This window comes from Chrysemys picta, chromosome 5 (genome assembly GCF_011386835.1).
Source record: "Chrysemys picta bellii isolate R12L10 chromosome 5, ASM1138683v2, whole genome shotgun sequence".
NCBI lineage: Eukaryota > Metazoa > Chordata > Testudines > Emydidae > Chrysemys > Chrysemys picta.
The window spans coordinates 81,730,843-81,758,157 of record NC_088795.1 but is presented as its reverse complement, the minus strand read 5'-3'; the positions used below and the strand labels follow the sequence as shown (position 1 = coordinate 81,758,157).

Genomic DNA, 27,315 nt, shown 5'->3' with positions numbered 1-27,315 from the left:
ATCTTAAATAAATAGCTACTACTATTTAATAATGCAATGAATTACATGACACCAGTTTTTTGGAATCATGTGCCTAAAACTGCATTCACCTGTTTAATCACTTTCTTATCTACATCTCCTTTTGTGCATCACTAACATTTATTAACCAAGTTTGAATTAGACTAAATTTTGCCTTCCTTTAGACCTGTTATCTTATGGAGAGATAAAGGACATGCAGAGATGTGACTAAAAGTAGTAAGCTTTCCCCAATGTTAGAGTAAATATATTGTCTTCCCCAAGTAAGAAAAACCCATCCATCATGAAGTAAAGGTCTGCTATAGCCACTTCATGACTCGCTGTCTGACATTTCTTAACGGCCGACTGTTCATCTCAGCAAAAAGTAATAGGGTGGTGGAGACAGTGTATTGCACCCCCATTCACCTAGCAGTGATGTATTATCCCTACCTACTGCCTATCAATCAGTGTAAGTGGATACAAGTGCTGTACTCTAAGATCTTTAAGGTATCACTGCATTTAGTTTATTTGCAATGAAACTAGAGCAGGAGAATTAGTATAGTCCAATTATATGTAAGTCTTTTTACTAATTGAAGCACAGATTCTGAAAAATCTGTCAGAATGGAAGCACGGTACTCTTTGCCTATCAGTGATAGGGGTGAGTAGCAGCCCTACAGCTCAAGACAGGGCTGTGGGAGGAAGGGTAAATTACTTCACATTTTACATCACAGCTGAACGTGACTGCAAGATTTGTATAGATCTTCACTTACCTATTCAAGCCTAAACTTGAATTATGGCAGAATGGAGATGAAGTTGCTCCCCACATTTTTTTTTGTTTACTCCTTGTCCTTTAGAAAAGGGCAGCCAGTTGTCATTTGCTACATTAGGCATAGGCAGTAGTCTAGTATTGTTTTAATTGACTGGGCAGTCTTAATCACAGGGGGAAGCATTCAAAAACTGTTGTGACTCACCAGCAGAGGGAGATGTTTAAGTAAAATCTGCTTCTAGAAACTAATATTTCAAAACTCTTGCCTGTTTAAATAATTTACAAGTGATATACTTAAGACAGCAGAGTCCTGTGGCACCTTATAGACTTATGTAACATTCGACGAAGTGAGTATTCACTCACAGAAGTTCATGCTCCAATACAGCTGTTAGTCTATAAGGTGCCACAGGACTGTTTGCTGCTTTTAGAGATCCAGACTAACAGGGCTACCCCTCTGATACTTAAGACAGTGAACAACTGCTATTGATTTTGAAAATTAATCTCTAAATTACATTCTAGAACTCAGACGGGGCCTACAAGCTGAAATACACATTTATCCTTTTGCTAGTAGCCGCCGGGATTACTTTCGGGAGAACAGTTGAGTTCAGAGCTTGTGCCAGGGGGATGATTTACAGAGTTAGACATCTAACTCCCATCAGCTTTTTTTTTCAAGGGCTGAGACCTTTATGGCCTGAGCCGTTGGCTTTTTTCTTAGAGGCATAAGGGCTGTCCTCCCTCGCCAAGTGCAGCCCCCCAGCTCCGGAGGAGGGGGGCTTGGCCCCAAGTCTTTCCGGTACCCCGTACCCACTACAAATCTCTCGGCAGTACTGCGCACTGGTAGGTACCACCCTACTTGCACCCCAGCCCAGGGAAAGTGAATGAGGGTGGGGGGAGAAATGGGGGGAGCAAGGCGGAGCCTCGGACCCGGGCCGGGCAAGGGTATTTTGGTTAGACTATTCAGGAAACGCTGCACAAACGAGGGGGGCATTTCACTCGCACAGCTACCACCGGAAGCTCTAGCCAGCGGCGGCTCTATAGGGGCTAACGGGTCCCCCTCTGTGGGGCGGGGCTGTGAGCAGCGCCAGGGCCGGGAGTGAGTCACCCCGCCCCGGGCGGTTAGAATTGTCGCGGGAAGATGCTGTCTGAGTCGGGAGCGCGCGCCGCGGGGTCAGTTACTGAGCGCGCGTATCTCAGCCCCCGGCGCGACTACTGAGCCGACCCCGGGTGCCGCCGCTCCAATGCCCCAAGCTGCCCACTTACATAGCGCGGACAGGGGGCTGCTGGAGCCCGTTCTACTCCTCGGCTGGTGCGTGTCCCTCCTTCTCTTCCCCCCCCCCCCCCCAATCGCCTGATCACGAGCGGCCCGGGCGGGGCTGGGTGCTGGGGCAGTAGGAATGGATCCTTGGAGGGGGCAGGGCAATGGCGGTGGTTGAGGAGGTGAGGGGGCCGGGGCAGAGGAGGCTGTGTCTGGGTCGTTATCCCAGTATTGTTCCAAAACCCCAGTCAGGCCCTGGCCATGTCACATATTTGGCTACATCAAGTGGATACAAGTGTTTGCCCAGGCTCTTCCCATTAGCATTTGGGGTCACCCTCAGCTTCTGCTTCCATGTTGCAGCCGGTCTTTGCCACCCCAGCTCTCACTTGAGGCTGAGTGTTTGTGTTTGTGTTCGAGGTCAGTGCCTGGGGGAGTTGTTCCAACGGAACCCAGGTTCTCCAGATCATCAGCTTTCCTGCTGTTGTTAGTCTGTATCCTTCCAAAGTGGTTTTTCAGGGAAAGTGACTTTTAGAGGCAAAGCTCTTTTTGGACTTTCAAGTATTGGATGGTGAACTGTGTTCATGCAGTGGGTGTCTTGGATCATGTACCTGTTTTTTGTTTCTTTCTACTGAGGAAATTCTCAGTCCCTGTAAAGCGGTATAGTGACAGGTGGGAAGTCAGTTTCAAGGAACCTGTGATGATCCTACTGATTGATTAAGTTTGCTATTTTGTTTGCGCGGCTCAAGTGAGCGTAGTGGGGCACAGTACTCTGCAGTTGAGAGAAACAGGGTGAGATTGGTTGCTTGGAGTCTTTGGGATTAGTTTCCCATGTTATGCTGGCCAGTTTCTGGAGTACATAATTCCTGGAATTCACTTTTGTTTTTCAGCTTCCTTATGTGCTCTTTGAATGTCAGCATTTGGTCTAATGTGACCCCAAGGTACACGGGATGTTTATAATGCTCAAGGATTGTAGTATCCTACATTATCTGGAGTTTTTACTTAGGCCAATGGTGTTTCAGCCAGAGGGCACATATTCATGTCTTACTAGCATTCTTCTCCAGGTACACTCAGGGAGCCAGTTAGACTTTGTTCAGTGTCCTCAGATCTTTCTGATTGGGTAGCAGCAAAGCAAGGATCATCTGCATAAATGAATCTTTGCAAAATCAGGGGATTCTGGTTGGTCATTTGTGAAGGCATATTAAAAAAGCAAGGGTGATAGCACTGAACCTTGGGGTAATCCATTGACATTTCTGATTATCCATCTTGACAAAGAATGTTGATTCTCAAGCAGGGAAGAGATGACCTGGACCATCTTGCTATTTCTCAAAATTCTTGCCATTTTCAGTAGAAGTGCACGATGGTTCAGTGTCGTAAGCTACCGACAGCCTCTGTAATTTTGCAAGTTTCAAAGCCATCTTGGGTTTATTGGGGTAAGTTTGCAACTTGACGACAGTATTGACGTCCTCGGTGGAAACCAGCTTGGTCAACAGGCAGCTGCCCTTCTGCTATTGGCGCTATTCCCCCGTTATCATTTGCTCATATAGCTTGTAGGCTGAGCAGAGTAGGGATAGTTGTCGGTAGCTCTTTGCAATTAAGGTCTTCAGGTGGTTTGAGTAGCACATGCACTTTAGCTTGTCTCCACAGCCTGAGTATCTGCATTGTCTCCAGGCAAGAATTAAAGACCTCAAGTAGCCGCTTCTATACTCTTGTCCAAAAGTATAGTAATAGTATATGAGATGTCTAGCTGCCTTTCAACATTTCAGAGTTTTTGAGACTGTTGTCAGCTCCTTGATGGTAGGCTGCTCATTGCGGATTTTTCTGATCCTGAGGAGCAAGCAAAGTACCTGCTTGTCTTGTTTCATTATGTGCTTTGTTTTGTGGGCTGGTTTACCATTTAGGAGGAGTTGCTGTGCCAGTTGGTTGAGAGAGACTTCAGTAATACACTTTGATTGTCTGTTAGGGTTCAGCTCACAAATGATGGCCTATGCTTTTTTGCTGATATGGCACAGGTTTGCTGTTTCAATCAGCTTGCTCCAGCTGTTGCACCACTTCTTTCTGATCTCTTTTTTTCTGAGCCCAGGAGTTCTCTGAAGGGATCGGAGTCAAATAGTCCTAAATATCTTGTTGGAATGTTCTGAAAGCCCAGGTACATGTAATGTCTGACATCCCTTGGGGGTGTGCTTTTGGGTAGTCTTCCACATTAGAGAGAGACATTCTCTGTAGTGCTTTTGTGTTGGAGTAATATTACAGATGGATCTATTCAATTTGGAGGTAAGCTTCTCCAGTCAGACTTTCTGAAAATGAATTTTGGCAGGTACTATGTTTTCCTGCATAAATGTTGTATGCAGTCTATGCTGTGGTCATGGGATCGCTGCCATGACCTCCCTTCTGAAGTAGTGTGCATTTTTAGAGGTGACAAAAGGTAGGCTGGGATTGAATCCCTTGTTCCATCATTTGTTTTGGAAGGCACATTTATCCTTGAAGTCATAGAGCAAGGTCAGGTTGTTTGTTTGACTTCCACTTCTCAACTTTTTCCACATTATCATTGCTGGAGTAGCCCCAGATTGTGTTGTGACTGTTGAATTCACCTGTGACAAGGCTTGTTTTTTCTGGTGGCTTGTAAATAGAAACTACTGCTATTTGGTTGAATTCAACCTTAAGTTCTGTATATCATGGTGTTTCACAACAGTGTTTTTTACTAGCCTTTTGTCACATACAAGTACTGTGCTACCATAGGGGCTGCTTTCAACCTTTGCAGCAATGTGCATGCCAGGAATGTTTAGTGGTATTGTCTTCCCCTGTCAAAGATTCAAGTTTAAGCCAGAAGGGACCACAGGATCATTTAGTCTGATTGCCTGTATATCACAGACCATCAGTACCACCTCATGAAACACAACAACTGAAATGAGACCCAAGTATTACTGCCCACAGGACAGACTGAAGCATACCAACACCCAAGGCTCCCTCAATGGCAGGGACATGATTAAGTGAGATGCTTCAGAGGAAGGAGATCCCAATTCCCACACCCAGAATATGGGTAGGGGGGAGAATCACATCCTGACCCCTGCGAGTGTCTGCTTTATTCCAGATAGGATGTCAGCCTTCTCTGCACAGAATTCTTACACATTGAAACTATTTCCTTTTGGCTGAGGCTCTCAAAGGGGCTGTTTATGTCAAGGATTATATCTGGGGGTGGAAGGGGTTGGCGACTGGGTGGTAGAGGTGGGGTTGGTATGTGTGTGTTCAGATATGTTCACATCATGACCCTAGTAATCTCCCATTGCAACTAACTATGTGAGAGACCAAATCTGTTCTGTGCAGCTGCTGAAGTAGTTCAGTTGGGAAAGCATTAGACTGAAGGTCTAAAGGTCCCTGGTTCAATCCCAGGCTTTGGCAGGTCCTTATCTCCCTCTTTGTGCAGGGGTGGCTTGTTGTGGGGGAGGGATAGCTCAGTGATTTGAGCATTGGCCTGCTAAACCCAGGGTTGTGAGTTCAGTCCTTGAGGGGGCCACTTAAGGATCTGGGGCAAAAACTGGGGATTGGTCCTGCTTTGAGTAGGGGGTTGGACTAGATGACCTCCTGAGGTCCCTTCCAACCCTGATATTCTATGATTCATATTGGGAGAAGGGTGGCTGAGTGGTGGGGGAACCGATTCTGTTTTCTTGCCTGGCTAAATCTGAGGCACTGTCTGCCTTTGGCAAAATCGCCCCGAACTCCCCATCCTGGCCCCTGCAGCAGCAGTTTGGATTAGTTCCCCCGCCACCCTCACTCCCCTGGGCCTGGGCCGGGCCAGGCCCGGCACTACCCTGTGCTGCATGGGTCTGTGCACTACCTTGATTCTGTAGTGTGCTGTTATTGATGTACAGGTAACTTTATAGGCACACATTGCATTCCAGGTACTCTTTTCGTAAAGGACAGGTCCCACGTTAAATGGAGACTAACGTGTCATTTCAGAAAAGGCATTTGAATACAAAACTTCTGTAAGTGAGATGGATAAGAAAAGGAAGATGCATGGTAAAAGCCACATGCCTGCTCTGTAAGTAAACAATGCTGTAAATTTTCCTTTACCAATGAACTCCCATTTCTTTAAAGTGAACTGAAACACTTCACCTGCACACACCTAGACTGAGACCGCTGAGGCTAAGATGTTTTTTTTATGGGTGCCTAAAGTCAATGGGTGCTGCTACGTGCTCAGCACTTTTGAAAATCAGGCAATTTATTTAGGAGCTTTATGGCCTGATTCGGTGGCTTTTTCCTTATAGGCATAAGGGCTGCCCACATACACCCAGTTGCTGAGTCAGGGCCTAAATAAAGTGTTACGGTCCCTGTCTTGCAATTGGCTATGCTTGGGTGAACTGCTGTATGCATGCATAACCTTATTGACTTCTGTTGGGCTCTTCTCCAGTGAAATGTAAGATCAGAACCTCAGAACCTAACTTCAGTACCCATTTTAAAAAATCTCGACCTTTGTTGCTTGTTCACTAGTTGACAACTTAATTACTACCTCTCTCAGATATCAGTGCTATCACCAGGTTTTAGATAAAACACACTACTCTGAATTCTAACTTTGGAAGACAAGTAAAATAAAGATTTTCAGCAATTTTTACTGAACATATAGTCTTCAAATTTATACTTATGTTAATAATTTGCAACTGAAAGCATTTATTAATGTAAATACTTTAACACTGTATGGTAACTGGTCTCTTTTGCAAATGGAAAAACTATTAAAAACGCTGTGTATGTATATAGTATGAAAATATAGGTGTTGTACATTAAATTTTTTAAGCATGAAACGGAACTTTTTCATACAACATATTTCTCTTAAACTAGCTCATTTTTAAAATTGAAATTGCCTGGCAAATATTAAGTAGAAAACAAACTAACAGAAAACCCTGCTCGAACAATATTGCCACTAACTAGTGGAGGTAATGGACCATTTGTAATATACCTCTTTCCTACAAGTGCCCCAATTAGCATGACATTCAGGTCATCGGTCAAATTGAAAATCCTATTCCAAATCCACAGGTAATAACTTTCAGTGGCATGCCAGTCTTATAAGTGTTGACTGTTCAGATGTTCTGAATTAGCATATTGTATTAAGATATTTTTGATTATTATGGCTTGCGTTCAAATTTAGTTTGCTTTAACAAAAAAGCGCTAGTTTGTTTTTTCCCTTTCATGTATGAAATTCACTCTGAAACTGGTATTTAATCATCATCTGTAGCAGCAGTAGAGTTTTCTTTTGGGGGTGGGGGGAGTAATAGAAGTGGTCCTAAATTTAATGCAAAATATCCAGTTGCCTAATTTTGGGCTAGACTGTGACTTGCATGAGACACCCAACACTATGCAGGCTACCTGGACCTTAGGTTTGGTCACGTAGAAGTAAGCGGGGCTACTCTCTCACTTGCTTTTTCTGTGCAGGGGGTGGGTAGGGAATAGGAGGAGAGAGATGGCTCTAATCCCCACTAATAACTGGCCAGATTAGCTGAACCAAGAAAAGAGCAGTTAACTTCTTGCTGACAAAGGCCCTCTGTAAACTGTTTACCCTTTGGAGAAACAGTAGCGCTTGGGTTTATGCCATTCATGCCCCTCCTCTTATTAAGTATTGCCTAAATAGAAGTCTGTTGAGGAGTAAGTCCTGGTTATTTTTTTTCTTTAAAAAGTAAATATATAATATTAAACTTATATTTGAGCATTTCCTTTGTCATTTGGGTTAAGCTCTGTTGTTAAGAAGCTAGACATGGGTAATGTAATGTAGCCCTGATTCTGATGCAGGAATGAAGAGAAAGAGAGTAGGTTTATAGTGGAGTTATTTTTAAATAACTTCAGTATATTCAACTGTACATTTAATTTATTTTATACATATTTAATAGTGAGAAGACCTCAAAGAAAACATTGAAAAGAAATAAACTGGATGTAAGTTATCTTAATTTTGCAGTCAATTAAAAATAATAAAGTATAAATGTGCCATGCTGTTGAAGGTCTAGATCAGGGGTGGGCAAAGTACGGTCCACGGGCTGAATCTGGCCTACCAGTCATTTTAAGCTGGCCCTCAAGTTCCTGCTGGGGAGTGGGGTCTGGGGCTTGCCCCGCTGCAGCCAGGGAGCAGGGTCAGGGGCCGCTCCACACAGATCCTGGAAGCAGTGGCATGGCCCCCCTCTGGCTCCTATGTGCTCCAATAGCCCCCTCTGGCGCTCCAATGGGAGCTGCAGGGGCAGTGCCTGTGGATGGGGCAACGTGCAGAGCCTCCTGGCTGCGCCTCTGCATAGGAGACAGAGAAGGGACATGCTGCTGCTTCTGGGAGCCGCTTGAGGTAAGCGCCGCCCAGAGCCTGCATCCCTGAGCCTCTCCCCAAACCCCTGCCCCAGCCCTGGTCCCCCTCCCGCCCGCTGAACCCCTTGATCCCAGACCAGAGCACCCCAGCCCCACCCCAAAGCCTGCACCCCCAGCTGGAGCCTGTACCCCTTCCCACAGCCCAACTCCCTGCCCCAGCCCTGATCCGCCCTCCAAACCCCTCTGTCCCAAGCCCAGAGCATCTTCCTACACCCCAAACTCCTCATCCCCAGCCCCACCCCAGAGCTTGTGCCCCCAGCTGGAGCCTACACACACCCCGCATCCCACTCACCTGCCCCAGCCTGCACCCCCCCCTCCCGTATCCTGAACTCCTCATTTCTGGCCCCACCCTGGAGCCTGCACCCCCAACCAGAGCCCTCACCCCCTCCTGCACCCCAACCCCAATTTTGTGAGCATTCATGGCCCACCATACAATTTCTATTCCCCGATGTGGCCCTCGGGTGAAAAAGTTTGCCCAACCCTGGTCTATATCCTGAAAGCTAACCCTTATGTGTGGGCATAGGGGTCTGCCTGCATGGATGAGCTTTCATCCTCTATGGGAACTGTGTTTTGTAATCTCGCTGCTTTGCAGCTTTTGTGAGAGTGATGTATCTTGTGGTAAAATGGACAGTTTGCTTGAAAATGTGATGCTAGTTTTCAAATCCGGACAAAGATTTGATAACTTTCCCATGATAAAAATAGAGACCATCCAGAACAGGAATATTCAGTGCATTTATTTTCATTGCCAAAATGAAAACCTTAAAGTTTAACTTGGGAAACGATATTATGCTTGTAGAATAGAAATGCAGGTGATTGATGTCCCTTCATTCCCTGATCTTCATTTGCACCTGCACAACTCTCACTGAAATCAATGGGAGTTACATACATAAAACTGACAGGCTGGTTGGGCCACTAATGCAGCCTACAGGTGACTTTTAAGCATGCCTTTTCCCCTGCTCTCCTAATATAGAGCAACTTGTGCTGAATGATCTACTTATACTTGCTGTTTGGAACTTTCAGCAAATTAAAATTATTTCATTTTTTAACGTGCAAGTTTTGCAGCAGTGGAAATCCACGACTAGACACACAATAGTAATATGAATAACAAGGGGGGTGGCTGAAAATGTCCCCCCTTGTCTGAAGGAAAAAAAAATCAGATTTTTGAAAAGAGATTAGTTCTTAGAATGTGCTGATCTTTTGTGTCTAAAGTAACACTTCTTACAAGTTTTATAATGTACTACTAAAACTACTGTTATAGCATAATACAAAATAGTAATATGTATCACTTCACTTTACCTACATTTTTCTCACGAAAAATAAGTGTAAAAAAGAAAATGCATGCATGTCCCCTTTCAAATGTTTTGCATCATAGCTCAGTGTCATGGATTCTATTTTAAATTTGAATTCTAAATACTATTCTAATCAAGTATTTTAAATTTGTTGTCATTATATTTAATTTGTTTTACATTGGAAAGTTGGATGTAGAAGACATTGCTTTAATACCCACCCAGGAATACAAAGCTAAGTCCCATCCTCGCAGTAAATTACTTCCATGTGAGGAACCGGATGTCTCAAGGATATTGAAGATAACTGAGAGTGGGCAAGTTGAGGAGCCTGATGATTCATTTGGTTAGTATTTAACTTTTTAAAATTGTTTAATACATTATTTTTACAAGTTATCTTGCACACAAGTTATTTTAAAAACCATAAAGAAAAGCCTCAGTGTCACTCCTTGCCTATGGGAATGACAAGGGAAAATTACCTCTTTGTTTTGGGCTTTTGTACTCTTTAATTTTGAGTAGTGCTTATATACCACAGTGAAAGGTGCTATATAAAAGCTTAAGATTGGTAAATTCCAGATAGTAAACCTGGAAGTACATAACAGAACATCCCTTGTAAGGTGGTGGTATATAAAACGGCAGTGTTTTCATGGTTCTTGGGTGTTTGTCATCTTCCTCCATTCTTGTGCTTGTAGGTGGTGAGAACTGTGAAGAGAAACTGTTCTGCAATCCTAAGAATATATGTGGAAATATTTTTAAACATTTGCAAGGAGAAGAGGCTTGTCACTTTCAAATATTATTAAAAGGAAAGATCTTATTCTCAACCATATATAAATTATTTTCTGGTGAAATATTAAAACCACTTTTCATGCTTCATGTGGGACCCATTGATAGACACCCCTTGGTCTCCCCAAGTTTCTTCTCTCAAAAATTTTAAACAGTGTATTTTTAAATAAGACTTACTTTGAAAGAGACACATGGTAGACCTACAAATCATAACAATGCCCAATTGTATGAAATATAGGAAATCAGTGCTAGTGTAGCCAAGTGCTTTGCCTAAGCAGACAAAGTTGCAAACTTCCGTGTTTGTTTTTCTGTTGTATATAGATCACCCTTTACACAGCACTGCTGTAGACGCTGGTGGGAATGTGGAATTGCAGGAAGAGGAACACATGTCAGCTAGTGATTCATCTCCACAAGGGAAACATGCAGAAACAAGGTACAGTGAACATAAAATATTTTCCAGTCCTGGAAAACTATTAGACAATGTTTGGAAAACTTAAGTTTGCTTTTGTACATTGGTGTGATCTCAGGGTCATCCCATTATTTCAAGACAGACTTTAAATGGTGAAAAATGTCCTCATTCTATCTCAATTGCTGTCTTTTAAAATGCTCCTGCTTAAAACCGTCTAAGTAAGAAGCCAAAGCCCAAATCAGTCAGCAGGTCGGAGGGAAAAGAATTCTGGCTTGCACTATGCCAAGCATGTACTGCTTATAACTTACATCTGTGTATGTTAGACTTTCTTACTGTAATGTTGTGGGTGTCAGGATTGCGTTGGAAGAAGTGAAAGGCTTTTTAAAAAAAATTGATCCATTAGTGAGACTTCTATTTGCAAATGACTACTATTCAGCAAAAATGGCAAAGAAAATAGTAGAAAAAACAATTGAAAGGGAATCTAATTTGCTTTGAGACTGATATAGTTTTGAGAAAATTCCTCTTCATTTCAAATTATTGTAAAACAATTTTTGTTCATACACTTCTGCTTTGTTAAAACAGATTTGGTATAAATATGAAGTAATGCTTGCTTGAATGAACTTATCAAGACAAAAACAAATAGTGGGTTTGATCTTTCAGGGAACCTTTTGCATCCCTGTTGAACTCCTGAAGATCATTTTCCCCCCAGCCCCTCCATCCCAATTTCCCAAGTGTACCTCATTTGCTTTTGGAGCCCAGGCAACACAGGCATCTTTATGGCCAGTCAGCACCAGGCTGAACTCTTTCAGAGCCTTTTAACTCTGTTTCTTAAACTGACAGTGGGGGTTGCTGTTGAGAGAGATGTGGCGGCTGCAGCACTTCTTGAAGCTGATGACTTGGGAATTGAAAACTGAGAAGAAATTAAACCTGGGATTCCTGCAAGGTCGTACAGAACCACCTCCATTAGGTCACCAATGAACCCTTGGTTTTGTGGTTTAAATAAAGCATGTTGAGGACAAGTGTGCAACCCGTTGGTTAGCATGTAATGGGTTACACATGGATACAGATTTTTTTTTTTTTAATTGTCAGGAAAGTTTTTATTGCTCATCTTTATTCTAGAAAAAATCAGTGTAGCTTGAAAATGGCTGAAGATAACAAATCAGAGACAGAGGATTCTGAAGATGAATCCCTGAAGGAGAATAAGATACAGAAAAAGGTTTGTAAGAATATATCAATAACTTTTATTGAGAACATATTCTATGCCATATTCAGATTAGACAGAGGAAAGGGTTTGACACTCTTTAGCACTTGTATAGTTATTTTAATCTGTAGAGCATCATAGATAATTAATCTTCAAAACACTCCTGTGAGATGGGCAAGTATTAAGTGTAATGCCCAAGGCCACCGATGGAGTGTCGGAGCAAGGATTAGCACTCAGGAGTTCCTGGATTCTACCAGACCATTAGACCATATCTTCCTTACTTGATGTGCAGCAGGTTTTTTCTTAACAAAAAGAATGTTTACTTATGAAATATATTGTCATTCTTAAGGAAATATAGATAGTAAAGAATTATTCCTTATTTATCTACTTATCCAGTATTAAAGTTACAACAGACTTGTAAGAGTAGAATTTTCAGTTAATTACTAAAACTAATTTTTAAAACTTATATTGGTGCTAATCAACTTGACACACTTATGAGTGGCTTTCCTTCAATGCACTTACGCATCACATTTCCACCACACCTAAGTCTCTTGATACTTAAAAGTTCTCTTGTCACATTTTTTAATCTTATCTTCTGTCAGCCTGGAAGCTCTCTATTAAAGTGGCAGATTTCTGTCAGTCAGTTTTTAATGAGAGAAGCTATGCAATATTGCACCATATAAGTCTTGCACGTTGATCTGACTGGTGTGTTAAATTCACTACGCTCACAGAATCCTAGTGTCTTTCACACCAAGAACTTCCTGTGTGGAGCCCTACTGTGTAGTTATTGTTGGCCTGCCAGAAAAGAGTCAAAACTAATGATGACTTTTAGTGTTCAGAAGTATGTAGTGTGAATAATTGTTTTTTTTAAAAGACATTCAAATGTAGTTTTGAAACCATCACAGGATACTGTAGTACTTTTGATTGCTCATGACATCTCAAACTGTCTTTAAAAGTTCTTATTATAGTTTTAAAGCAGTAGAGTTTAGATCTTTCAGGCTGTTACTGTGGATGCATTTTTTCTTTTGCACTTTTAAAAATCTGAAGATTTATTTTAAATTTTTCTTTATATAGATATCTGGAAACGCCATGACCAATGTGGAGGAATCTAAGTTACCATCTGCATTAGCATTGGGGAACAGCTCTTCAGAAAGCAACATATCAAATAAGGTTACCGATTTAGTGAAGAAGTTGAATGCACAAAAGGTAAAAGTTGTCCCAACTACAAAATCTATCAAAAATGTCTCTAAAATCTTTTCTCCTCAGAATTAAGCACTAAAACACATAGTGATCTCTCTCATCTGTTTAAAAAGAGGGAGAATGTTTGTATTCAGGAAAGAAAAATAGCTTTGGGTGTGAGGGAGTAGGACAGAGGGAAAACTGAACACAGAGGTCTTGTCTGCTCTAGCATTTCTCTTCAAAATACTCTCACCTTTGTGCAGCTTCACGTGTGATACCTGTCATAGTTCAAGGCAACTACACCCATATTCCCCCTCTGTAATCCCTCAAGGCCTCAGTGCTAAGCTTCTGGCTTCTCAGCTGTCACCTCTCTTGGGCAGAGATCCACATCTCTCTCCCTACTGATTGGGGTTTTTCCAGATGTCACAGTTCCCTGCCTATACTGTGATACCCCAGCAAGCCAAACTGCCTAAACTGGCCAGTGTCTATGCTTTGCTTTCTCTCCAGAGGTAATGCCTGCAGTCATAAGTTACTGCACAACTCTTTAGAAGTCCATTTATTCTTAAGGGGAAAGCATTACAGAGAAAACATTAAAAACAATAAAAGAACCTACACTCATGCTGAAAAGCTTACCAGAGGTCACCCCAGCTCCAACTTTGGGCTCAGTTGGTGTCAGTCCTTGAAAACCCACAACTGGGTGATCCCTGTGTCTACAAGTTCATAACTGTCTCAGATTCAGAACCAGACCCACCATGAATAGTTCAGTTGGGCCTTTGATCTTGGTCTCATGCAACAGGTGATCAGCAGACAATGGCCCACTCCTCAGGACTTAGCTTCAAAAAGCTAGGTTTTTGCATAACCAGATGTCCCTAGAGCAGTGGATTTCAAACTTTTTTCTGGCAACCCAGTTGAAGAACATTGTTGATGCCCACGACCCGGTGGAGCTGGGGATGAGGGATTTGGTGTGTGGGAGGGGCTCAGGGCTAGGGATGAAGGGTGGGGCTGGGAATGAAAGGTTCAGGGTGTGGGGGGGCTCTGGGCTAGGGCAGGGGGTTGGGGTGCAGGAGGGGGGTCAGGGCTCTGGGCTGGGGCCAAGGATAAGGGGTTTGGGGTGTAGGAGGGGGCTATGGGAGGGGGCAGAGTTCTGTGCTGGGGGGGTAGGAGGAGCAGGCTCTGGGGTGGGGCTGGGGATGAGAGGTTTGGGGTGCAGGAAGGGGCTATGGGTTGGGGGGGCTCAGGGCTGGGGCAGGGGATTGGGGCACAGGTTTACCTCAGGTGGCTCCCGGTCAACAGCACAGCAGGGGGTGCAGAGGCAGGTTTCCTGCCTGTCCTGGAAGCAGCCAGCAGCAAGTCCGACTCCTAGGCAGAAGCGTGCAGTCGACTCCACGTGGCTCTCGCCCGCAGGCACCACCTCTCCCCCAAACTCCTATTGACCGGTAACTGGCCAATGGGAGTGTGGAGCTGGTGCTCTGGCGGGGGCACCATGCGGAGTGCCATGCCCCCCCCCCACCTAGGAGCCAGACCTGCTGCTGGCCGCTTCCAGGGCGCAGCATGGTGTTGGAACAAATAGGGACTAGCTTGGCTTAGCTGGGCAGCACTGTCAACGGGACTTTTAACAGCCCAATCGGCAGTGCTGACCCAGTCCCTTCCATTCCACAACCCAGTTCTGGGTCGCGACCCACACTTTGAAAACCACTGCCCTAGAGAATCCCCAGGAAAACCACTTAACACTTTTTGTTCTGAAAGTCTATTCTTATCTGATGCTTTGTTCAGTATTGTCTTCTGAACCCACAGGTGTCACATCTCCACCCCTCAAGAGGTTACATACACTTCTGGACCACAATAATAAATCATTCATTTAATACACTGGACCCCAAAGATACATTCATTTCAATAAGGTCGCCCAATAATATTGCCAACTGCATTTCTCTTCAAAATATTCCCACTGATGCAACTTTAGCATTCCCACTGTTGATATCACTGGTGATGCAATCTGGCATCACTTGTTCACTGGCAGCATTACCAATGTTGTCAAAACTCTGCACAGAGCTGATCTAGACTACACAGTTGTTAAAATGCCTGTGGTTGTTCTACACTAGTGTTACTACCAACTGCTATCCTTAGAAATAGTTAATTATAATTATGGGTTTAAAATGGTTGAACGTAATTGTTCTTGAAAGATAATCCGCTGCATTTTGTATTGTAGAAGCCCAAGAACAGTGTTAAATCCCATGTGAAACCAAAGAAGTCTTCACAAAAGAGTGCATTAGATCCTTCTGGTAAAAGGAATTTGATACTTTTCTCTTCATAATTTTAAACTTCCTTGTAACTTTTCCTCATTAGCCATTAATAAGTTTTCCTAAAAATAGTTTTGATATCTGGTATTTTGCATCCCAGTAAGGCTAGAAATGGGAGCCTTATATAATTGGAATAGGGAGATTCTTATATAGTTGGACTCAGCACTCACTCACTAGTACTGTAACATCATGAGATACTGGGTTTCAAGATTGTGACCATTTTAGGTATAGACAAACTATTTGATATTGTTTTCAGATGTTTTTCTGACTCCCTCTGGATCCTGCCCAGTTGGGTTATGCAGTTAGCTTTATATATGGAGGGAGATAAAATATGTTCCCAGTTCAGTTCTTAAGAACCCTCTAACATTTTCATTTCATATTTATTTTAACTAGTCATTTCTTTTGTTTCAGCAGATGATAGCCCATGTTCTATACAGATTTGGTGCCCGAAAGGGCTGAAAAGATTTCCCCAAGATATTACAGAATTGGATGTTGTTCTGGCTGAGTATGAGAAGATAACTGCAGACTACAAGTAAATATCTTGCTTTCCTTGGACTGAAAACTCCAAATTGACACAATTTATTTAGTTTGCTTGAAACCAGGGGATGTATTAGATGACTGACTATAGTTTCTGTGATACAAATGGCATTTTCTTTAAGCTGTGATACTAGGGAGGTTGGCCTCAGATTTGGTGTTGCCCAAATATAAATAATATTACCATTATGGATAGCTATTGTGATTGGGGAGCTATTTCTGAACACAATATATCTCAATATCTGCTTGAAGATGCACATTGATCTATCAAGACCCAGAAGAGGCTGGAAATATCCTACATTTGTTAAGCTGGTTTCATGGGCTCTGTTTGATTTCTGTTGAAGCAGTCAGCTTTGAGGCTCACTTAATATGCGATATTTGTCTTAACAGGGTTTTGATGTTCTCAATCTGCTGTTTAGGTCTCTTAATCAGAATTGAAGCGTTTATTCAATATAAAACATCTATCCTGTAGTTAATTAATAACTGTATAACTTCTTAATTCTTAGCACTTGTGAAAAAACATTGGTAGTGTCCCACAAGTTAGCTAAATTCTACATATTTGACTTGCAAGCTTGGGTGGATTTACCCCTAAAAAGAACAGTGCTTCATGATGTACTATTTCACTAGGCAAGTTAGAAAAAGTGCAGAAGGGAAGCCCTATATGTAGTTTATTATTGGCATTACCTCCTGCTGCCCAGAAAGTCTCATTGCTCTTAAAATCCCAGTGCTAATTTCTGTGGACCTTGCCTCATTGAAGAATAGGAAACTTTCCTTTCTTCAAGTAGCAATGTCCAAAGAATTAACCAGTCCCAGGTGAACTTGGGACGAACGAAAAAACCAAAAACTTTTGATTTAAAAACCAACCCATTGTTTTATTTCCTTAGCTCTGCAGTAGTCGTATGCTAATCATAAAAAAGGGGGGCGGGGGAAAAGTTGAATGCACTAAAATTCTTGGCTGCAGAAGTCATCACAACTGGTAAACTCTTCAAGGGGAAGAGTTAGGCTGTTGCCAGTAAGGGACAGGTCTCTCTCTGCCTCCTATACTCAAAGTCCAATGTTAGAATCTGTAAATCTTGCTACTTGAAGAAAGGAAATACTCAGATAAGCACAGATACCTTTTTCCTATACTAACCCAACTGTGGTTTTATTTTACTCCCTTCCTCCCCAACTTCCAGACAAAGGGTGGAGTCTAGGATTTGCAGGGAAGCTATTGAGGGCTTCTATTCTGGCTTTAAGGACCAACTCACTAATACTGTAAGTATAGTAGTAAATATAAAAACATTTGTGTAGAGGTGGTTGTAAAATTTTAGTCAGAATACTTGTACACCTACTACTTTATATAGTTTTTTTACTGATGCATCTCAGGGTGTTTTAAAATTAATCCACCTTGTGAGTTATGAATGAATTAAGAAATAAAACTTTTAATCACTATTGCTCCAACTTGCTGCACATGGACAGACTACTGCACCTGTGCAAGAACTCCAGTGGGGTTCCATCTGGGCACAGCCGTTTGCTCACAGACAATAAATTACAGGATTGAATTAGCTTTTGGGAGACAAGGACCTTCTCTTGTGCAGTTACCAATGAGCAAGGAGTTCTGTAAAGTGGATGCAAGTTGAAGGGTTGAGACTTACAGAGCTGACGGTCTGTCAAGATACAAGCAGTACGTCTTGTATATCTGCCTCAGAAGCCATGTTCAGGGCTTTAAAATTAGGGTATTTTTTAAGGGGCCTCTGATGTACAGTTCATGGAGAATAGACTTTCGCAATAGATTTTTCAGAGCTACCCACCCACTGACTGAAGAGAACAGTAATTATAGCTGTGGAGATTAAGATTTAAAATATAGATATATTTAGTGAAATAAATTGAGAATTTTGGTCTTTACTTATGACCATTGCCACAATCAATATTAAAAATTATAGTTGAACGTTAAACTTGTTTCAAATGATTTATTAGCATGGACAACAAAACTTCATGCATTTCTATAACAAGGTGGTAAAGAACCTGGGATTTTTAGATAGGGAGCTAGAGAGTGTCAGCCTTGCCTCCTGGTGGTGGAGAGAGTAGCATTTTATAACAATCCTTGTTCTGGGCTGGGGAAAGAACATGCCAGACAGAATTACCAGTGACTAATTTCTTTAAGCCAAAGTGTTTCAAAAGTAATTCTTATAGCAGTGATTATAGAGTAAAGGAATGGGGAAGAAAAGATCAGAAAGGTTTTGCTGTCAATACACAATGTTTTCCTTTACCTGTAGATAACAGAAGTCCAGGAACTGAAGGATTTGAAAAGAAAAAATGCTAAGGTAAAATACAGCAATGATCTTTTTATAATGTTTAAATGAAGCTATGTTGTATTTAGAGACAGAAATGTATAGTCAATGTTCAACTGCAAAACCAAACTTGGATGTTTGTTTTTAAAATTATTAGAATACAAATCTACCTAGATAAAGTTTGTGAAACACATTTTATCTGGGAATAACACTGTTTGTAATATACTTATAAAATCAAACAGAACAAAAATCCAGTTTGAAACTGTTTTTTTGCCAGACTTGCTAGACTGTTCGACTGTGCTAGTTCAGTAACCAGTGAGCAAACTGTATAAACCAAGAATTACTAGAAGTTGTAAAATATGCTAAACGCCAGATTCTGATTTCTGCTAAGAATCTTGGGTGTAGTGTACAGTAAACAAATTGACACACACTATTCAGTATTTATTTCACAGCAGTGGTGTCAGAGTACCACTTAAAAGGAAAGCCAAAATGTATGCTTAAACTCCTTTGTCAGTTTATTTTCATAAGCACCATATGACTATTGGAGCTGCCATTGATTTGTTACTGATGCATGCTGTGACTACAACTAAATGGGGAAGGAAACAACAACAACAAAAAAAGCAATGAGTACTCTGATTATAGTTAAGGCTGAGAGTTTGTCACGGATTCCATGACCTCCGTGACTTCTGCTGGTGCACCTGGCCCAGTGGCAGCTCAGATGCACTGGCTGCTGTTGGAGCAGTCTAAGCCCCTACCCCCAGGAGCAGCAGAGTTTGGGTGTGGGAGGGGGCAGGGGCACCAGATGGGGTGAGATGGGCTCTGGGCAGTGCTTTCCTGGGGGGTTCGCCGGAAGCAGTGACATCCCCTTGCTCAGCTGCTAGGCAGAGGCGTGGCCAGGCAGCTTTACGCATTGCCTCTGCCCAGAGCGCTGGCTTTGCAGCTCCCATTGGCTGGGAACCTGTCCATGAGTTTTTCTAAAAATACCCATGACTAAAACGTAGCCTTAATTGTAGTATGGTTCTCTGTTTTGCCTTGTGCTTCGTTTATATGAAGGTGTACTCTTACTTGAGAGAAAGTGTGAGCACTACTGGACTATGAATTGCCACTAATGAATAGTTATTGGGACAGAGTGAGAATGACTTTATAGCTGTGATACTCACATTGAGGCTTATGAGCTGCTTTAATGTCTCCTGCAGCTCTTTGGAGCACATGATATCAACACATTCTGATTTTAATTATTAACCAATCAGGATGCATTTACTATGTTATAACCAAGTGCAGTTGATACAATAATACTTGGTCAGTCATTTTGCTGTGAGAATAATATATATTTCCCCGTCATACTGTTTAAATATGAATATATAGTACTATACTTAATGAAATCACACTACTGTGGCTCTTTTGGGTAATGTTCATCGCTAATTTGACTCCTGAACCACTGAGATCTGAGTATCATTGCTTTATAGTTTGTGGTTTAGGGCACTCATTTAGGAGATGGGAGACCCACATTCAAGTTCCTGTTCCAGTGGCTATTTAATTATTTATACAAAGTGGAACAGTTTCAGTAGGAGAGGCAGAGAGACCTAGAATATCCCATTGGCCAGTGGTAAGGGCATTTTTCTTAATGTGGGAGACCTGATTTCAAATATCCCCCATCACACAGAAGGTGGAATTGATCTTGCGTCTCTCATGTCCCCAGTGAGTGCTCTAACCATTGGGCTAAAGTTTATAAGGGATGCCTCCTTCTCCTGGCATTTAAGTCCCAAAAAATCTTCTGGGCAGAAACTATTTGATGAATTCACAAATAGTTTTGGGTTGATCGAAACTGCATTTGTCGTTGAATAAGCTATTTGTCCAAAAAACGTTTCCCACCTCTAATTCACAAGCATATTTTAATCCAGCCCTGAAAACAGCAGATCAATCTCACCCAGCAATTCTAGTATATTTGAATCATCGTCTTTCCTTTGCGTTCTCCCATCAAGTGGAGTCAGCGGCTGTTGTTCTTTGTCTCCCAGCATTCTTGTAAAGTTCATCTTCCAGACACTGATGGCAACCTTCTCTGTGTCCTCCATCAGTGTCTCAAACCACTTTTTTCTAGGTCTTCCTCCTAGTCTTTGAATGTAAATTCAATATTTCTTGGAGAAGGAGATTTGAGAGGGGAAAACAGGAAGGGATTCCTGGTAAAATTACATTTAATAATTTGGTAGATTAAAAATGTTTTTAATCATACTGTTTTTAAATATCAGAGGGGTAGCCATGTTAGTCTGGATCTGTAAAAGCAGCAAAGAGTCCTGTGGCACCTTATAGACTAACAGACGTATTGGAGTATGAGCTTTCGTGGGTGAATACCCACTTCATCAGATGCATGTAGCCTGGATGCATCTGTCTGGATATGTGGACTCTCTACTCAGACCCTAAGCCACCAGCACTCCCAGCTATCTCCGTGACACCACTGATTTCCTGAGAAAACACCATCCTAGGCACCATGGATGTAGAGGCTCTCTACACAAACATCCCCCACACAGATGGAATACAAGCTGTCAGGAACAGTATCCCTGATGATGCCACAGCACAACTGGTTGCTGAGCTCTGTGACTTTATCCACACACACAACTATTTCAAATTTGATGACAATATATACCTCCAGACCAGTGGCACCACTATGGGCACCTGCATGGCCCCACAATATGCCAACATTTTTATGGCTGACCTGGAACAGCGCTTCCTCTGCTCTCGTCCACTCACGCCCCTTCTCTGCCTACGCTACATTGATGACCTCTTCATCATCTGGACCCATGGGAAGGAGACTCTGGAAAAATTCCACCAGGATTTCAACAGCTTCCACGCCACCATCAACCTCAGCCTGGACCAATCTACACGGGAGGTCCACTTCCTAGATACCACCCTATACCGAAAACCCACCGACCACTATGCCTACCTTCATGTCTCCAGTTTCCATCTCGGACACCCCACACGATCCATTGTCTACAGCCAAGCACTGAGATACAACCGTATCTGCTCTAATCCCTCAGACAGAGACCAACACCTACAAGATCTTCACCAAGCATTCTCAAAACTATGATACCCGCACGAGGAAATAAGGAAACAGATCAACAGAGCCAGACGTGTACCCAGAAGCCTCCTACTGCAAGACAAGCCCAAGAAAGAAACCAACAGAACTCCACTGGCCATCACATACAGTCCCCAGCTAAAACCTCTCCAACGCATCATCGGTGATCTACCACCCATCCTGGACAACGATCCCTCGCTTTCACAGGCCTTGGGTGGCAGGCCAGTCCTCGCCCACAGACAACCCGCCAACCTGAAGCATATTCTCACTAGTAACTACACACCGCACCATAGTAACTCTAACTCAGGAACCAATCCATGCAACAAACCTCGATGCCAACTCTGCCCACATATCTACACCAGCGACACCATCACAGGACCTAACCAGATCAGCCACACAATCACTGGTTCATTCACCTGCATGTCCACCAATGTAATATATGCCATCATATGCCAGCAATGCCCCTCTGCTATGTATATCAGCCAAACCTGGACAGTCCCTACGTAAAAGGATAAATGGACACAAATCAGATATTAGGAATGGCAATATACAAAAACCTGTAGGAGAACACTTCAATCTCTCTGGACACACAATAGCAGATTTGAAGGTAGCCATCTTGCAGCAAAAAGTCTTCAGGACCAGACTTCAAAGAGAAATTGCTGAGCTTCAGTTCATTTGCAAATTTGACACCATCAGCTCAGGATTAAACAAAGACTGTGTATGGCTAGCCAACTACAAAAGCAGTTTCGACCTCCCTTGGTGTTCACACCTCAACTGCTAGAAGAGGGCCTCATCTTCCCTGATTGAACTAAACTCGTTATCTCTAGACTGACTCACTCTTGCTTACATATTTATACCTGCCTCTGGAAATTTCCACTACATGCATCTGACGAAGTGGGTATTCACCCACGAAAGCTCATGCTCCAATACGTCTGTTAGACTATAAGGTGCCACAGGACTCTTTGCTGTTTTTAAATAGTGATTGTCAGTCCAAGTCGCACAGTGCATGCAAGCTTTCTCGTTTAAACGTCTATCTTTATAAAATCAAGTTCTAAATCAGAACTTTTCTATGAAGTCATCCAGAACTTAGGCTCCAATGTTACAAGCTGTTCTGTGCAGAGCAACTTGCAGGATTAGGGTTGTAGTTTTAAGTACTTAAATAATTGAATTAAACAATATAGAAAAATCTTAAAATGTAAAGAGCACCTTTCATTCTGAAGGATCCTAAAGTACTACATAAACAACATCATGCTATTCTTACATGTAAAAAAAAGTGTGAAAGTGTATGTAATAATATATACTTTGGTGTAAAGATTTTTATAGATGAGAATGTGGGGTGCCTATATTATGATTGGCTTTGCAATTCCTGAGTTAGAGATCCTCCCAAATAAGTATTAATAAAAAACAAATTTCTACACCAGTGTCTTATGCCAAATGTTACTGAAAAGCTTGAAATTTTTTTTAATGTTGGGATTTACCTGCCTGGATGAACAATGATCCCGTACTACAGTGAGTTCAACAGTACACGTTATGGAGGGAGAGAGAGAGAAAATTCTAACAAATTTTAGAGACCCTATTGAAAAAAATACCTAAAATAGCACTTCCATATATTACATTGTCATGAATTGTAAGACTTGGTATCTCAAGATTTTCCATGTCTAGAACCCAGAGCATTGTCAATTCAGAATGTAGAGTTGGAGGTATGGGGGAAATCTACCTTGTCATTTAACTGTCTTACTCTTGAAAGACTGCTATTTCACTTAATTGTATTATAGGTGATCACAGACATCAATAAGAAAAGACGGCGTTTGCTGGAAGTTAGAGAAGAACTAATTCGGTAAGTTTCCATTTGCTAAAATGTATAGTGATTATACTGATTGAAAGCATACAATAATAGGCTATCAGTGGAAATTGAGGAGTCCTGTTACTGTCTAGAAAATCTAAGGTAACTCTTGTTTTTGTCATTAACTGACTTTCTTTGTGTAAATAGCAGATGAAACATTTACGGCCTGCACCAGCTGAACATATGTATTCCTTCCTATTTGCAAAAGCTAAAATTAACCACTCCATCTCCACAGGAGTTGTGGAACTGCCTAACAGAAACAGGGAGTCATTTTCACAAACTATCTCCAGCTATTCTAAATTCATGGGATAATGTCTGACAGTTGGGCTACACATTCCGTAAGAAATACACCAGCTGCATGACTGGAGGTGAGAACATGATCAGATAGGTTAAGACTACTTAAATTTTAACACCTACTCTGAGCATGGAACTGTGTGTGTGGCATTGTTCCCACCCCCAGTATAGCTCACCTTAATCTTGCTGGGTAAACTTCCTGATTCCCTTAATAGAACTCAGCCTTGAACATGTGCAATACATTGTGATTTTAACTGCCCCTACAGGGGCAGGATATTTCCCAAGATAGTACATGCAGCAGTCTGGTGTGGTGGAGTCACAGAATGCCTAATGCCATATTCCATTACTATAAGAAATAAGATATTTCTCAAAATAGAGGAAGAATACTGTTGGCTGTATTTTACTTAAATGTTATGTGTGAGTCTATTTTAAATTGTACACCTTGGCAAAAGCCATCTCCTAGAATCCCCTTGATCACAAATGTGATTGCTGGATTCCTGTCAAAAGAATTATTGTATTATTGACAAGATTAAATGTGTCCTTATTAGATAAAAACTTAGCAACATGGTTCTTTAAATTGTGCATACTGTTTATTAATTAGTTACCAAAGATTTACCCTAATTGTAAAATGCAGACAGTGCAACAGCCTGGTATTTTTCTCACTTTTATGACCCCATTAAGTCATGTTCAGTAGAAACGGTACATTCAAAGTAACTCCTGAAAGAAAAAAATTCACAACACAATCCTTAAGCATTGATGGTTTTTAAGGACTGGACCACAACTGAAGCAACTACAAAGAGAATATGCTGAGCTACAAGAGAGAGAATCTTCTCTCAGGAACGCAACCCAGTTCCTAACTGATTTAACGGAGATGCAGCAACAGTATATAAATTGCAGAGAAGACCACCCACAAGAAAAAGTAGTCGTAAGTACATCTTGATTCTACGAGGTTGCACTAGCTAATTCAAGTTTTGTCTCTTTAGGAGAAGAAACTAAATGATGATTCAGGGCAGATAGCAATATCATTATGTTGGTGTCTGTCAAGGCCTTGTACAGCATGGCAAAAACTTCAGTGCTGTTGTATCCAGGACACACATGTAGTGTACTATTTTTTAAAAGTTCAGTGAAAAACAAAGTAAATTTATTTTCTTATTTAATATAGATGTGGGTCAAACCCTGGTACCTAGGAACTTCCCTACATACAAGATGGTAATGTTTGCTAACTTTCAAACCTCACAGTGAATTTTGTAACTCTCTTTTAATGCTCAAATGTCTATTCAGCAACATAGCACTGACAGTGAGCTTCTCAAATATGTACTTTAAGTAGTGTAGGAGACCTGTACAGGAATTGTGTCATGGCCTGGAATACACTCTCCCCTCTTCTAGGGGCACTGCTGACCTCCCAATCTAAGGAAGCAGTCCACTTTAGGACATATTATCTGCTTATGCTTAGTATAGCCAAACTTTAACTTGACTTAAAGATGCAGAATAGAACATTTGAAGAGAGTGACATCCAATTATAATCCACTCTTTCAAATATGTCAGGTATGAGAGACAAATGGAATACTTAAGATAATAGGCAAGTAATTGGACAATGTTTGTTTTCAAAGAGTTAAAAGTAAAGCCTTGTAATTTTTTTCCTCCAACAACAGTATGGAACTTCCAGCATTCCTGCTCTTCTGGTGGAATCTCAACTAATTTTAAGAGCTGAAAGTCATTTTCAAAGTATCAGCACAAGATTACAAGAAGTTCTGAATTTGCAGAAAAAGGAGCTGCCAGAGAAATTTTAAATGCTTTATACAATATACCTTCTTCTTGCAACTAAGCATAGTTAACATTAGTTAAGTGTATTCATATACCTAATGGTTATGACATTCCAATTCCATTTAGATTTTGTATTTGCACTCTAACTTCTGATATAACAGAAGCAGCAATTATTTAAATACTACCATATGCATTTAATAAAACAAAGCAATGTGTTTAAATTGCTTCTGACTTTAAATCTTTCACCTCTATAAATAAGTGATGTGAGCCTCTTGTGAGAAAAGTTGATATGTTTCTAAAGATTTACTAACAATTGTGAAGGGAACGTGTGGTTTTTCACTTAAATGTTCAACTCAAACTTACTATACATCCGTGTGCTACCTCATTCATAGCGTGCATGGCAGCCTGGAGTAGAGAGTATGACAAACCATTAATGATCTCAATGAATCAGTGATAAATCTAGCACTTTAAAAGTAATAGGATTTTATTATTGGATTACCAGAGTAATCATTTGGAAATACCAAAGTGACAAGAGTAGACATTTTCTTTAGAATGAGCAATAACGGGTTTTTCACTAAATATCAGTTGTAATTCCAACTAAAGTAGCATAAAGATAGGCTTGTAACAGGCAACTTACAAATAGTCATGTCTAAATTCTTAGCAGTGGCTTCCATAAATTATTGCACCATTCTATGAGTAATGAATAAAATATTTCTAAAACTAGTATGTAGATTTTTAAAAACAGCTTAGTTATAACAAGTCATACAGAAGATGGTGAGCATAATGAAATTATCAAAAGGTAAATCCATACTTTAGATAAAAACTTTTGGCAGGCCCACTTATAGGTAAGAGATCCTGCCTGCCCTTTGTAAAGTAACTAAAAATACAGTACAGACTGTAGGCAAAATCCTAAACATTTGGACATATGGGAAGAAACATGTTTTAACCACACTTCATCCCTCACCTCAGTAAGTGAATTTTATCTGAATCATTGTCCATGAATTTTTTGAGAGTGTTGACACTGTCCACTTAGCATCTTTTTAAATTTTGAATTTAGTGCTCCTGAGAAGTACCAGCTTGATAGCCTGTGTCTAGCTTTAGAACACTGCACAACATCGATACCACTAGGGTAAACTGATCTACCTGGGTCTTCCATGGTGCTTCTTTCCTGTCCAGGAGCAGCTACTTCTAGGGGTGAGAGGATAGTTCAGTTTCTGTAGCTATTCAGTCCTTGGCCTCTGCAAAGAGAGAGGGTGGCTTTTGTGCCATATGCAGCACTCCAGGCTGCAGGTGGCAAAACCACCACTGACTAAGCTAGAATTTTAAAGCAAAAATTAAAGGTGAGATTTACATGGTTTAATAGGATAGCATTAACATATAAACCCAATGTACAAAAACACAGCTAATGACAAGTTTACTATGCACTTTCATATAAAGAGAGGATGCTGGCATGGTTCTATCAGTTTCTTTTGGCAGTGTAAACAGGACTTCTGACAAACTTTGGCTTTATATAATGTGCTAACTCAACTATATCTTAATGAATCTAAACAGCTGACCTTAGCTGAGAGCTAGCTGTATACCTTGTTACCACAAACTTCTTGTTTTCTTAAAACCTCTATGAGCAGCTCATCGGGTATTTCTTCCAAGTCACAGTTCTGCTTGGTCAGACTGTTGTCTGCAGCTTCTGCAAGTTCAACATCCTCAATAGCTTCCAGAAAATAGGCCTCATCAGTCACATTGTCCCATTCTGTATTTGAACAGAGCTTGTCAGGAGACTCCTTATTTTCTTGACGTATCCTTAATGATGTGCTTTCTGAGAAGTCTGTAAGGTTAGGTGATTTTGCTTTTTCTTCTATGTTCCCACACTCATCCATAAAAAGTACATATTCTTCCTTTAAAAAAACAAATTTTACTTATTCAACATGTAAATGTTCATTATTTCTAGGGGGAGATCTTATTGTTGGCTTCATAATGGGAGCAGAGTTAGGCTAAGGCTGAGCACTTTTGAAAATGTCACCTCTAATGAACACTGTGTAGGTC

General features: G+C 41.4%; 2 protein-coding genes and 1 non-coding gene across 24 annotated transcripts in view; 2 read left to right on the top strand and 1 right to left on the bottom strand.

Annotated features, from left to right (window-relative positions):
• Nucleotides 1-1,472: 1,472 nt before the first annotated feature.
• CENPU (centromere protein U) lies at nt 1,473-25,496 on the top strand. Of its 14 annotated transcripts, none has more exons than XM_042842052.2 (14): nt 1,473-1,597; nt 5,970-6,051; nt 7,889-7,931; nt 9,860-9,977; nt 10,736-10,847; nt 11,943-12,039; nt 13,099-13,230; nt 15,410-15,482; nt 15,912-16,032; nt 17,210-17,288; nt 18,290-18,337; nt 23,150-23,211; nt 24,280-24,436; nt 25,164-25,496. In XM_042842052.2, exons 2-14 carry the CDS (start codon nt 6,005-6,007, stop codon nt 25,299-25,301), a joined length of 1,227 nt encoding a protein of 408 aa, XP_042697986.2. In that variant the 5' UTR covers nt 1,473-1,597; nt 5,970-6,004; the 3' UTR covers nt 25,302-25,496. The 14 variants fall into 14 exon arrangements, with proteins under 14 accessions (XP_042697986.2, XP_023961096.2, XP_023961094.2 ...); XM_024105328.3 differs by having other exon boundaries at nt 1,579-1,597; nt 9,824-9,977; XM_024105326.2 differs by lacking the exon at nt 1,473-1,597 and adding an exon at nt 1,821-2,066 and having other exon boundaries at nt 5,934-6,051; nt 9,824-9,977.
• TRNAF-GAA (transfer RNA phenylalanine (anticodon GAA)) lies at nt 5,339-5,411 on the top strand. The gene has a single exon. It is a non-coding gene; the product is annotated as a tRNA-Phe (tRNA).
• Nucleotides 25,497-26,356: 860 nt separating the features above from the next.
• The window catches only part of PRIMPOL (primase and DNA directed polymerase), a 43,476-nt gene continuing 42,517 nt past the window's right edge, over nt 26,357-27,315 (bottom strand). For 8 of the 9 annotated variants that reach the window (XM_042842043.2, XM_065596768.1, XM_065596767.1 and 5 more), the window contains 2 exons: nt 26,856-27,167; nt 26,357-26,513 (listed from right to left, as the gene is read on the bottom strand). In XM_042842043.2, the coding sequence (XP_042697977.2) occupies nt 26,496-26,513; nt 26,856-27,167 (330 nt within the window). In that variant the 3' untranslated portion in view covers nt 26,357-26,495. Of the gene's footprint in view, nt 26,514-26,616; nt 27,168-27,315 lie in introns of those variants that run through there. The other variant, XM_065596764.1, reaches the window with a different exon arrangement.